General features: G+C 45.1%; 1 protein-coding gene and 1 non-coding gene across 5 annotated transcripts in view; one reads left to right on the plus strand and one right to left on the minus strand.

Moving 5' to 3' along the window:
- Kcnn3 (potassium calcium-activated channel subfamily N member 3) overlaps positions 1-14,238 on the plus strand; it is a 159,495-nt gene that overhangs the window by 36,496 nt on the left and 108,761 nt on the right. For all 4 annotated transcript variants that reach the window (XM_047558544.1, XM_047558521.1, XM_047558528.1 and 1 more), the window contains exon 2: positions 12,994-13,089. In XM_047558544.1, the coding sequence (XP_047414500.1) occupies positions 12,994-13,089 (96 nt within the window). The remainder of the gene's footprint in view (positions 1-12,993; positions 13,090-14,238) is intronic.
- Positions 3,804-3,910, minus strand: LOC124968949 (U6 spliceosomal RNA). The gene has a single exon (XR_007105896.1). It is a non-coding gene; the product is annotated as a U6 spliceosomal RNA (small nuclear RNA).

Below are 14,238 nucleotides of genomic sequence, written 5' to 3' on the forward strand. Positions count from 1 at the left end.
TTGCCTTGAAAGAAAGTGAGTTCCCATTCTCTCTGCAGGCAATCAGCAGAGGCTGGATGATCACATGGCAGGAATCTTACATAGGGGAGTATGGCCATTCAACTATCCGGCTTTTAATTTTCCTCCAAGTCCAAGATTCAGGGACTCATTGTTTATGTGTATGACCATCTGTTTGATGGTGTCTCAGGGCTTCGATGGCAGCCCCCACCTTCTGGTCTTCTTTCTCGTGCCTGAGAGCAGCAGTTGTCATTCCCAGTCTGCACTAATAGAACCAGAAATCTTTATTTAAAGCTTAGTGTCTGGGCCTCACCTTCGGAGATATGAGTTAATTGTTCTGGGTCAGGGTGAAGATCCCTCAGATCGAGGACCTGGACAGTTGGTACCTGGTGGTCTTCTATCCTGCCTGTGTACTCCCAGGAGGGAGGAGACACAAGCCCTCCAGTTTCATACGGAGCTCAAAAGTTTGAGGCTGGAGTTACCATTTCCCATGCATGAACATCTGACAGGTGCTTGCTTCGTGTCTGGAAGAGTCTTAGGGGGCCAGTTTTTGACCACCTTAGGAGCAGCAAGCCCTGAACAGCCTTTCAAAAGATCTGATCGTGTGTATATCCACCTCCCATCCTAAACACAGTACCTGGCCCATGGAATTGATTGAATAGCATGGAATCTTTGCCAATATTGTAAGTGGGGCAGGAAAATAAATTACAAGCAAGCATGCAGTAGGGAATTCATGACATGCCAGCCCCCCTCTGCACAGACCTTGTAAAGGAAACCATCTCCTTAATTGCAATTACGTTTGTGGCCTGAAGGGGTGGACCCGTGCAACTTGATATTTTGGGAGTGTGGTCTCCCAAGTGACCTTTTCTTGCTTTCCTCAGGGCATCAATGGCACAGTGGGAGATGCAGGGCCTGGGGAGGATCATTTCCTCCTAATTGGTGTCCTGGTCGTCACGCTGGCTTCACTAAACATAACCAGGCCACCCTCTGCTGAGACCTGAATGTCCTTGTTATTAACTGCATGATGTCCCTCAGACATCAGCTCCTATCTCCTTCTGGAAGTGACAAAGATGAGGGCCACAGAGAAGTGCCCCAGGCCAAAGTCACTTTATGACTTTTATTCTGAGACCATTGGCTTCCCTCACTCAGCAAGCAGTTTCTGTCTGCCTCCCATGCCTCACTAGGCCTGGCCACACTTCCCGTGGTGACACAAATCTCCAGCCCTGACCTCAGGATGTCCACTGTTCCCCATGCCACTAAGCCACTGAGGTTTCATGGTGGCACAATTGGGGCCTGGTGCCTTCTGGTCTTCTTTCTCGTGCCTGAGAGCAGCAGTTGTCATTCCCAGTCTGCACTAATAGAACCAGAAATCTTTATTTAAAGCTTAGTGTCTGGGCCTCACCTTCGGAGATATGAGTTAATTGTTCTGGGTCAGGGTGAAGATCCCTCAGATCGAGGACCTGGACAGTTGGTACCTGGTGGTCTTCTATCCTGCCTGTGTACTCCCAGGAGGGAGGAGACACAAGCCCTCCAGTTTCCAGGAAGGCTGGTGCTTCCCAAGTTGTCACAAGATTGCCCCCAAACCTTGGCTGCAAGAATACAGATCTTTTTTTTTTCTTTTCTTTCTTTTTTATTGTAAACAAATGGGATATGTATTGTTTCTCTGTTTGTACATGGAGTCAAGGCATACCATTTGTGTAATCATAAATTTACATAGGGTAATGTTGTTTGATTCATTCTGTTATTTTTTCCCTTCCCCCCACCCCTCCCACCCCTCTTTTCCCTCTATACAGTCCTTCCTTCCTCCATTCTTACCACCCTCCTTATCCCTAACCCTAAACCTAACCCTAACACTAACACCTCCCACCCCCTATTATATGTCCTCATCCGCTTATCAGTGAGATCATTCGTCCTTTAGTTTTTTGAGATTGGCTTATCTCACTTAGCATGATATTCTCCAATTTCATCCATTTGCCTGCAAATGCCATAATTTTATCATTCTTTATGGCTGAATAATATTCCATTGTATATATATATATATATATATATATATATATATATATATACCACAGTTTCATTATCCATTCATCAATTGAAGGACGTCTCAGTTGGTTCCACAATCTGGCTATTGTGAATTGAGCAGCTATGAACATTGATGTGGCTATATCTCTGTAGTATGCTGATTTTAAGTCCTTTGGGTATAGGCCAAGAAGTGGGATAGCTTGGTCAAATGGTGGTTCCACTCCAAGTTTTCTAAGGAATCTCCACACTGCTTTCCAGAGTGACTGCACTAATTTGCAGCTCCACCAGCAATGTATGAGTGTACCTTTCTCCCCACATCCTCGCCAACACCTGTTGTTGCTTGTATTCTTGATAATTGCCATTCTAATTGGGGTGAGATGGAATCTTAGGGTGGTTTTGATTTGCATTTCTCTTATTACTAGAGATGTTGAACATTTTTCCATATGTTTGTTGATTGCTTGTAGATCTTCTTCTGTGAAGTGTCTATTCATTTCCTTAGCCCATTTGTCGATTGGATTATTTGCATTCTTGGTGTAGAGTTTTTTGAGTTCTTTATATATTCTAGAGATTAGTGCTCTATCTGAAGTATGATTGGCAAAGATTTTCTCCCACTCTGTAGGCTCTTTCTTCACATTGCTGATAGTTTCCTTTGCTGAGAGAAAACTTTTTAGTTTGAATCTATCCCAGTTATTGATTCTTGCTTTTATTTCTTGTGCTATGGGAGTCCTGTTAAGGAAGTCTGGTCCTAAGCCGACATGTTGAAGCTCTGGACCTACTTTTTCTTCTATAAGATGCAAGGTCTCTGGTCTGATTCCGAGGTCCTTAATCCATTTTGAGTTTAGTTTCGTGCATGGTGAGAGATATGGGTTTAGTTTCATTCTGTTGCATATGGATTTCCAATTCTCCCAGCACCATTTGTTGAAGAGGCTGTCTTTTCTCCATTGCATATTTTTGGCCCCTTTGTCTAGTATGAGAAAATTGTATTTATTTGGGTTTATGTCCGTGTCCTCTATTTTGTACCATTGATCCACCTTTCTATTTTGGTACCAATATCATGCCGTTTTTGTTACTATTGCTTTGTAGTAGAGTTGAAGATCTGGTATTGCAATACCCCCTGCTTCACTCTTTCTGCTAAGGATTGCTTTAACTATTCTGGGTTTCTTATTATTCCAGATGAATTTCATAATTGCTTGCTCTATTTCTGTAAGGTATGCCATTGGGATTTTAATTGGAATTGCATTGAATCTGTATAGCACTTTTGGTAGTATGGCCATTTTGACAATATTAATTCTTCCTATCCAAGAACATGGGAGATCTTTCCATCTTCTAAGGTTTTCTTTAATTTTTTTCTTTACTGTTCTGTAGTTCTCATTGTAGAGGTCTTTCACCTCTTTTGTGAGATTGATTCCCAAGTATTTTATTTTTTTTGAGGCTATTGTGAATGGGGTAGTTTTCCTAATTATTCTTTCCAAAGATTCATCACTTATGTATAAAAATGCCTTAGATTTATGTGCATTGATCTTATACCCTGCTACTTTACTGAATTCACTTATGAGTTCTAAAAGTTTTCTGGTGGAATTTCCTCTAAGTATATAATCATATCATCAGCAAATAGGGATAGTTTGAGTTCTTCTTTTCCTATTCGTATCCCTTTAATTTCTTTGGTCTGTCTAATTGCTCTGGCTAGAGTTTTAAGGACGATATTGAATAGAAGTAGTGAAAGAGGGCATCCCTGCCGTGTTCCAGTTTTTAGGGGGAATGCTTTCAGTTTTTCACCATTTAGAAAAAATATGGAACGCTTCACAAATTTGCGTGTCATCCTTGCGCAGGGGCCATGCTAATCTTCTCTGTATCGTTCCAATTTTAGTATATGTGCTGCCGAAGTGAGCACAGAATACAGATCTTTGAGTCAGTCTTGTGCAGGCCCGACTCCAGACTCTCCGCCTTCCTCGCCCAGGCACCGTGGGCCACTGATCAACCCTCACTGTGTCTCAGAGTCCTCATCTGTACCACAGGTCCACGGAGCTGTTTTCAGGAAATAACGCGGTGAATGTAGTGCCTGATTCGTGGCAAGTGCGTGGTCCATGTTAGTCGTCTGTTACTGGGGAATGAGCCCAGGGCCTTGCTCATGCCAGGCAAGCGCTCTTCCTTTGAGTTATATTCCCAGACCGTTAGTGGTTCTTTGAGTCATCTCCCTTTAGTGTTCATGAATTTGGATATTCAGGCTAGAAGTGTTTACCTGCTTGACATATCTCTAAATTTTGCTCCCTTCTTTCAAATATCAACATTTAATATTTATGGACCTACTATGGACAATAATCTCAGAATGAGGATATAGGATAGAGCAAATGAAATTTGAAACACCTGCCTTCTAGGGTTTGCTTTCTGATGGGAGTGACAATGAATGACATCCGTGTGATAGTGGGGTTAGATGGTGGTAAGTGCTCTGGTCACCCCAGCAGGGACAGGGCTGACAGGGACACTGACTCCAGGGGTGGTCAGCATCAGGAAGGGCATAGAGCCCAGCACAGGCCAGTGGGGTGCTTGGCACTGGAGTTCTATTTGGTATAATGATTTAGGTAAATGACAGCTCATAGCTGAGATGATGGATATAGGGACCTCAGGTAAGAATGGTGATTGAGGAGTACTTCAAATGGGGCCCCAAGAAGCCATCTGCTCCTGGGGATAGATCAGACCCCCCACCTAACACTTGTTAACTGGTGCTTAATGACCCTGCTGGGCCTGGGACTGAGAGCAGAGTGGATGAATTCCACCTGGAATAGGCCTCGAGTAGTCCCCAGTAGTTGGGTGGAATGGGCCCAGAACAGAAGCAAGTCAGATGCAGAAAAGGTGGCTATGAGTTCGAGTCCCTTCTGCAACTGCTGGGACCTATAGTAAAGACATCATATCCCACATGAGGGGCTCAGGGAGGTGGAAAATGTGCCTGGAGCCTGGATCCTGAGTATCCAGTCTGCTGGTCCCACTCTGGCAGGGGCTGGAAATGAAAAGCTCTCCCAGCTTCTCTGCATAGCCCACGACACAAGCTGTGTCCTCAGAACATAGCATCTTTGAAAGAAGCAGTGCTCCAGTGCCCCTTTGCCCTCGCGTTAGGTTGGTGATCACTTTTCACTCTTGGGATAGAGGGATCAGGGTGAGAGATTCAGCTGCCTCTCCAGGGTCACCTCCTTTTGTCCTTGCCACACACCAGCCAGAAGCACAGAGGAACTGCTTGCAGGTCTTCTCATGCAGTCTGAGCTTCTCATCCATTTTCAACTGTTACAGCCCTGATTTGTCCTCAGGGTCTCCTCCTGCCTGTTCACTGCCTTGTGCCGTGTATAGGACTGAGCCCTCAGGGAGAGGTGTGGAATATAATGGGATGGGGTGATGGTGGTACAGAGAGCAGCCCTTGAGGTGAGCTTCTGGGAGCTCTTGGGCAAGATTCAGGCTCAGCACGTTGGGGTGGAGTGAGTGGGGAGTCCTTGGCATTTTGCAAGTTCCCAGCACAGTACCTGGGCACACAAGTGCTAGGTAAATATATGTGGTATGAATGAGCAAATGAGTCCACTGCAGACTGTCAAAGGTGTCTTTTAAAATGCTTGGAGGTATCTTTGTAAATTGTTGAAACCATCGAATGCTGACACAAGAGGTGTACTTAGCAGCTCTGGACTGAGGAGCAGCTAGTTCCCACCTCTGACATCTGTGTGGCAAGAGAAAGGGGATTTGACCTCTGAAGAATAGGGGCATTTCTTGACATGGAAAAAGAATGTTTTATTTTTATATGCTTTATTTTATATGCAGCCCCCAACATCTGTGGGTAAAGTGAGGATTTCTGGTTTGCAGAGAAGGAATCAGTAACTCAGAGAGGTTGAGTGACTGACCCAGTGTCCAATAGATAATAAGTGGCAAAGACATGATTTGAATTCTGGTCTTCTGGTTTCAAATTCCATGTTAGAAAGAGATGACAAAAACCCTCCTTGGTCTTCATGGCTGAAAATAGGAGCCTCACCATGGTCTGTTGAGAAGATGGCATCAGTGGGTTTTGTGGCTGATCTTCATATCCACAATTTTATTATGAATAGAAATGCAGGGAGGGGGATTAATTTAAAAGAGAAGTGTTTGGAATGTCCCTTTGACCTTTATGTGTCATGGCCCATTTGCACCTGGTGCCATAGGCTGTGAGACTCAGCCGAATTCAGGGACTATTTAGTCCCAGTCTTTTTTTTTTTCCCCTGGAGAACTGAGGTATGGAAGAATGAAGTGACTTGTCTGAGGTCAAGCATTGACCAGAGGAGGCTGTGGCCACCTGCACCCTCTGAAGGGGCCCTCCTCTAGAGGTCTCTTGTTTTGAAGCAGGGGGTGCTTAGAGTTCCCTTCTCAGGCCTGTCAAGAGTCAGAGCCCACCCCTGTCCCATGGCACAACGGGCCTGCTTGCTCCATTCTCAGAAAGACAGGACACAAGGGGCCTGAGCCACTCCAATCCAGGCCCTGAGTGCTCCAAATAGGATTCTGGTAGGAGCCAGTTAGGGAAGTGGCTCTGAGGATGCTGGTAGGGTCTATGACTATAATGAAACCAGGCAACTGGACCTGGGAGGAGAAGCCTGAGCTAAGGTATGGACACGAGGGGGAATGATCCGAAGTTGAGATCCCAGGAAGGGGCTGGATGAGAGCACAGGGAGGAATACGGCCCTGACTGGGCACTGGCGTGAAAGCCCCTGATCCAGGTCTCCCTGGAGAACAGCAACCAGGAATGTCCCTTCCCTGCCTGTGGAGGAGGGACTGGCTTAATCCGCGTAGCATTAATTAGCAAGAGTGTCTAATTAGGACAACCATTACAGAACCACAGTATTAAGCTGGTGCTGAATATCAATCAATTTTGGAAGCTCTCCATGAAACTGAAGGAAAAGTTGACCTTATTAAACAGAAAAGATTTCTAAATCAATTATTTCCTGAACTGAATTCACAAAACAGTGATGTCAGAAAGGCACATCAGACCTTAATTCAGTAAATACAGACTCTAGATGTTGTCGCCTGTTTCCCTTTGGGGGTTCCAGCCAGTGAATGGACCACATATGTGTGCTTAAACACACACACACACACACACACACACACATTCAGAGGTCATCAGCTTGGTCAAGGATGAAGCCTACACACTCTTTTCTCAGTTAAGTCCCCAAGTAGAGTTTTATGTTGGTTCCAAGGCTGCAAAAGATAAAACATATTTAGAACTTCAGAGTCTCTGGGAAGATCTACTGTAATCATTACAATTTTGGCCTGTCTTTGGAAGCTACAAGACAGGCCAAGAGAGCAATTTATATGGCTGGCTCGGCAGCAGGGGAACATACTCCATCACACTCTGTACAGCCTCCAGGGGAAGAAGGACTGGAGCAGCTCTGAGAAGCTTCACTGCAGGAATTGGAGGGCCAGCAGGCCTGCAGGAGGGCCAGCTGGGGGTATTGGTGCTCTGGTAAGTCATGGAGTCTGGAGGCAGATAGATCCAGGTGTAAAATCTGACTTCTTCAAATCCCGACTTTGCCATTTGTTGATCATGCCCTTGGATAACTTGCTTAACTTCTCGGAGTCTCAGTTTCTTCCTCTGTTAAATGGGTTGATGATGCCCACTTTGCATGGTAGGCCCCTATCATAGTACTTTATTATAGATTATTGTCATCATTGAGAAATCTGTGGAGCCCTGGCTCATGGCCTGGATCAGAACAAGGACCATATGGATGGGAGCTTCTTCCAGGAATGAGGCTCAATTTTCTATCCTGCTAGGAACTTCCTCTGAAGCACCCCAGGGGTGTAGCCAGATTTCTCTGGGATGACAGGAACACATTGTCTTACAAAGAAGCTAGGATATCTTTCTTTCTTTCTTTCTTTTTTGGTATTAGGGTTTGAACCCAGGGACACTTAACCCAGCTCTTTTTAAAATATTTTTTTTATTTAGAAACACTGTCTTGCTAAGTTGCTGAGGCTGGCCTTGAACTTGTCATCCTTCTGCCTCAGTCTTCTGAGCCATTGGGATTATAGGAGGTGCCACTGTGCCCAGCAGCCTGGGACATCTTAAAGACAGGGAGTAAGCATGGTATATAGAAAAATCTGGTCTATAGCTAAAATCTGGGTTAGTTGTGTGACCTTGGAAAAGTCATTTCAATTCTCTGTTTTCTCATCAGTAAAATGGAGGTATTATAACTCAATATACAGAGGGAAGATCTAACGTAAGTGTGTAGAGGGCCTATTCTGGGAGTGCTCAATAAGTGTTAGGTAAAAATAAAAGTACTATTACTAAGTACTTTCAAGAAGCACTTTTTAAGCACCTCTTGTATTCAGAGCATCAAAGAGGTTATGGAGGTCATGCAGTATAATATTATTATACTGTGAAGTCGTAATGTCATCTGAGGTGGGTGTGAAACCCTCGGCTCAGCCCCAGGGGCTACAAGAGGCCCCTGTCTCCACTTGGCATGATCGTATATTCTCCTGCTGTGAGTTGAGAACAGTGACTGTTATAGCATGAAATGGGCATCAAATAAATGAAATGGTATTTAAGAACCTGGAGTCTCAGACCTTTTATCCCTATTCCAAGGATGGACAGGAGCCTCACATGCATTCCCATAGTCACTCAAGGCAGGGCATTTGCCATATGACAAATAAAGATTAATCACCCCATCTGCATGGAAACCTCTTCCTAGCACTCTAGGGCTCAGAGTTGGAAAAACAAACAAACTTTTTTGGTTATAAAAATAGTATATTCTCATTGTGGAACATTTGAGGACAGAATTTAAAAAACAATAAGAAAAACATCCCCACCATACAGGGTAGTTTATATATTTTCAGTCTTTTTCTGCATTAATAAAATTAAAAAATGTAAATGATTGGAAATATACTACATATACTGTTAGGGGGTCAGGGTTTTTCACTTAATATTATATCACCAACACTTTCCCCTATTTTCAAATACTTTCTTCTTCTTCTCCTTCTCCTTCTTCTTTTTGGTATTAGGGATTGTACCCAGGGGCATTAACCCCTGAGCCACATCCCAACCCCTTTAAAATTTTTTTATTTATAGATAGGGCCTCACTAAGTTGCTTAGGGCCTCACTAAATTGTTGAGGTTAGCTTTGAACTTGTGATCCTCCTGCCTCAGCCTTCTGAGCCTCTGGCATTACAGTGTGTGCCACCACACAGGGCTCAAATATTTTCTGTAAAAGTGTCTTTTAGTGACTGTGTAGTGTTTCATCACTGTCTGGGCTGAGATTGAATGAACCACTTGAATATTCTTGAACCGTTAGGAATAAATGGCTTTAAATTATGACTTTCATCAAATGGGAATAGTTCCTATGCATCCTTGAGTATGAAGGATTATTATTGTCATTGAAAAGAGCTGAGTCATAGGGGATACAGGTTGACCCGTTGGCTACAGGACTCCCTCCCAGATTCATGAGCCTTTTTTTTTTTTAGTTCTTAAAGGAGTGAGTTGGGGCACAGCAGGTGTGGTAGGTGCCCTACCATGTGGTGTGTGGTGGCTAATTAGCAAAGCCTGTGTCACTACTATCACCCAAAGAACCCTATCAATTTTAAGCTTCACTGAAGTTCAGGCAGCAAAGATGATAATTGAACATCTTAACAAATGAAAAATATTTCTGATCCAGCCAGACTACTTTGACATGTTTTCCTGATATAAAAAAAAGGGTGATTTATTTTTTTATTGACATGTGATGGGGAATGCAAGGAAATCTGTAAAGTATCAAGTATCTCCATTGATCCATTTCACAGCTCGGTCCCCGCAAAGGATGAAGCTGGGTGAGGAGGTTGCACTGGCTAAAACCAAGAAGCAGATGGGAGTTGCCTTTTAATGAAAGGCCTTCAAGTTTTCGGACAAATGGGAGAGGCTTAAAGGAGAGGAGACAGTATCTGGCCCTTTTCCCTTCACCTCTTCCTCTAAAAATGTTGGAAACAGATTTGGATTCTGATTTTAGTTCATTTGTGCCAAAAGAAATGCATTAGAGGTTGAGATGTGCAGCTGATCCCAACCCTTTCCTGGGGTAGGTGTGATGTGCCCCAGATGCTTTCAGACCCCTTTGAGAAGAATGTGGTCACTTCTGGCTGGAAAACATCATGAGCTGTCCCCATCCCTTCCTGCAGGGAGGTTCATTGTATTTTCAAACAGTCCGAGTGTCTCTGAACTCATTTCCTGCTCTCTTCAACCCCAGCTCTGTCTTGGGGTTGAAGGGGTTACTTCCAGCATCAAGTAGGGCTTCTAAAGATCAGAACCTTCTCGAAGGCCAGAGCTGGGTTCTATATTTTTGTGTTCTCATTGTGCCAGCAAAACACCTGTGCCCCTTGAGACAAATGTGGAAGTAATAGCAGGCTGCTGTTCATTAAACTGTAGAGCATGGACGAGACTAAAGGAAAACTGGCTTATGTTTAGACAATCTCTTGGTTTGTTTATATTTATTCATTTATTTAGCGGTGCTGGGGATCCAACTCCAGAGTGCTCTGCCTCTGTGCTGCACCCCAGCCCTAGACCATCTTTTGCACAGTGCAGACTGGGGACCTTTCTCCATAGCTGAACCACCCCACACAGTGTAGAAAGTTGGAGTTTGTATATAAGCAAGATCAGAAGCTTCTGGTACATCCTACAGCATCTAGTACACTGTTGGGTATGTAGAAGGTGCTCAACAAATGAAAAGTGGTTGAAATTGTTGTAAGAGTGAGTGGATGAGCAAATGAGTCACTTCATCAGTTCTTCCTTTTACCCCAAGGGCTAGCTATCAAGTGAGCCTTGATAACTGAATCTAAGAAATGAATGGTGAGATGGAGAGGGACCAGGAGGAGCTGCTTTCAATCTGTCTCAGTTCACAGAGGATGGTTAAGAGCGCAGACCTGGGCATCTGAAAATCCTGGGTTCAAGTCCCAAGCCCTCCTCTTACACCAGTGGCTGCAATCTGAGACAACACTTCCTAATCCTGCAGATCTCAGTCACACTCGCATTCATCTGTGTGTGTGTGTGTGTGTGTGTGTGTGTGTGTGTATGTGTGTGGTCTGAGGATTGACCCCAGGGTGCTCCACTACTGAGCTGCATCCCCAACCCTTTTCATCTTTTTTTTAAAGACAGGGTCTCATCAAGTTGCCCAGGCTGGACTTGAACTTGCAATCCTCCTACCTCAGACTCCCTGGTCACTGGGATTACGGCATATGCTACCATGTCCAACTCTCACATCCACCTTTGAATGATTTCTCTGATCTGTCCACAGTGGTGTTGCTCTCCCTTGAACTCTCCTAGCTCTTCTATAGATCTCCCTTGGCAATGAATCATATCAATCTTCAAAATACCTTCCATTGAGACATAATATTTATACATGTCTACAGAGTATAGTATGATATCAACACATATACTCAATGTGTCATGATCAAATCAGGGTAATAAGCATTTTTTTCTCCTCAAACATTATGCATTTCTATGTGTTGACTTTTATACTCTTCTACTAAATTTGAAATACATCATAGATGGTTATAATCATAGTTGTCCTGCTGTGCTATAGAAAACCAGAACAGATGACACTTATCTGACCATGTTTTGGTCCTTTGTTGGCTTAAGCAGTCATTTAGGCCTGCTTAAAGAATGTTTCACATTTTCTCCTGTTTCCTGTTGGAGAGTGGGCATAGTGCCTGTGAGCAGGGCTCTGGGCTGGAGGTCAGAGGTTCTGACTTTGAACTCTTGGCATATATGGCTCACCCTTCTGGGCCTCCACCTATAATAAAGGTTATTGTGAGGATGTTTATGTGAAACCACTTTGTAAACTGCTGTGCAGATTGCACCTGGTCCAATCACTAACTCCTTGAGGACAGAAGCTGTTTCCTAGGTGGCATGCACCTCTCAGGACTACAAGCACTTGGAAATGTTGCCAGGATCAATCACCACTTTTGCTCAGGGCTGTGTTCCTGTCTTCCTTTGGGACTGGGAGCCAACTGTACTTCCAGATTCCTAATGCTCAGGAGTGCACCAAATCCTAACCCAGATGCTGGTTTGTGGACGCAAAGCGAACAAAATGGTGGCCAGTGCTTACCCAGTCAGGCACTGTTGTGGGTAATTTCCGTGTACTTGCTCCTTTCTTTTTCATCATGGCCCTGTGAGGTAGAAAATGAAATCAGTCCATTGTATGCAGCTGAGTGCAGAGAGGTAGAGAAAGTGGCCTGAGGTCATGCAGTTTTAAGTGGCTGTGTCAGGGTTTGGACCGGCAGATTGGCCCAAGAAATCACACTCCTGAGCCAAGACTACAGGTTGTCTAGGCCACCCTGGGGCTGAAAACTGCAGTGAAGGCCATGTGACCACCCCCTCCCCATCCCTAGCAGGAGGGACCCCCAGGGCCCTCCCCTGCCTTGGACCCCTCTCTGCTCCTGTGCTCACCCCACTTATCCATCTACTTCTCTTACCTCCCTCCCTGCCCTTGGCCTAAGCCAGGAGACGGGAGCCACTGCCAGGACATTCTAATTAATTCCTGAAAGAACTCTGCATTATCAGAGATGGAAAAGACTTCAGAAATCCTATAGTTCAGGTTCGTTAAGAGAAAACAGAGACCTGAACTGGCATGATATCGATGCCCAAACCATGTGATGGCAGCACAAAAAAGAATTATGTTCCTATGACTTACAAGCATGGAGGCCAAAGATTCTAAATAACACATCAGCAAACTGAATCTAACCATGTATAACAAACATCATATATCATGGCCAAGTAGAGTCCACCTGGGAAGGCAAATATGATCTCACCCTCAGAAGTGGAGGCTCAGATGGGGCAGCTGCTGAGACCGCAGGTCCAGGCAGTGTCCAAGGCTCTTTTGTGGCTCAGGCTAACTTTGTGGTCCACCCTGCTCCCAGGAGGAACTGGTGATGGTCCCTCCTCCTCTATGCACCACTTCAGAATAAAGTGAGATGCCTTTCCTGGCCCTCCGTAATTATCTTTCCATCTCTCCTGCAGGATTCCATGTTTTCGTTGGCCCTGAAATGCCTTATCAGTCTATCCACCATCATCCTGCTGGGGTTGATCATCGCCTATCACACACGGGAAGTCCAGGTAGGTGCCCCACCTTCCCCACTGCATGCAGGGGCCCATCCTTTTGCCTTGGTCGGGGCTGAGCCAGTCCTCCCCACTACATAACTACTTGGGTGATTTTATAAGATAATGTCCAGGATCTTAGCTCTTCTTTTCTGGTTTGGACCCCAATGGGGGAGGGCATTGTGAGGAAGCCCTGTGGTTTTAGGACAATGCAGACATTATCTTCATCTGGGGGCCTCTAGGGCAGACACATGGCTTCATAATTGGGGGTCATCCTGCTTTGGACGCTCTCTGAGAACCATGGACTGTGAGAGGCCCTGGTGACTTGCTTTGTCCTTCCAGTTCCTTGCCGGATCCTTTCTGAGCTTGAGCCACTAAATGAAAACCCTCAGCAAGGCAGACTCGTCTCGTGTGTGCCTTACGCATGCATGTGCACGCACATACACTGCACTCGACACTAGTGGGAGCCTGCATTTCTAAATGTATGGACACTTCCCCTGTGGGCACCAGGCTGGGAGGTGCCATTTTTTAAGATAGATTAGAAGTCCAATGTGGTCAAGGAAGTCTCTGTTTCTTGCTGCTTAGGAGTGACTTGGCACCCGGGGAAATATTGGCCAGTCCTCTGAGGTGTATTTCCAGTTTGACTGACACAGGAACTCTACCTGGGTTGGGAGAGTCAGAGGAGGGAACAGACCTGAGGCAACCTCTTATGACAATGAGTCCCCACCACCCAGCCTGCAAGCTGATCTACTCTGGTTTGGACCTGGGTAGGCTGAAATATCCAGACGTTTTTTCTCATGTGAATGTGAATCTGGAAACCCTCCCGGTCCTTTGGCCAGAGGAGCATAGATTCACATCTGGACAACAGGGGAGAGATTGATGAAGACCAGAACTCAGAAAAACTGGGGTTGACTCTTGGCCATGACCTCTTCTCTCCGCATGCTGCTTGCCAACTCTATGACCTGGTGGGTTTTGGTCTCCTCATCAGGAGCATGGGGGTTTTTATTCCAGTTTCTCTGGGTCATTCTGAGGGTGGAATGAGGAGAGTGTGGGAGAATGCTCTGTATCATTATTCTGTGCAAATCTAGGTCCTTTTGTTCTCAGTGTCTTTGGGGTGGAGCGGTGGCACAGATGCAGAGTAGGTGCCTCCTGGTCCTAAAGATTTGA

Source organism: Sciurus carolinensis, chromosome 1 (genome assembly GCF_902686445.1).
Source record: "Sciurus carolinensis chromosome 1, mSciCar1.2, whole genome shotgun sequence".
In the NCBI taxonomy this organism is placed as follows: Eukaryota; Metazoa; Chordata; class Mammalia; order Rodentia; family Sciuridae; genus Sciurus; species Sciurus carolinensis.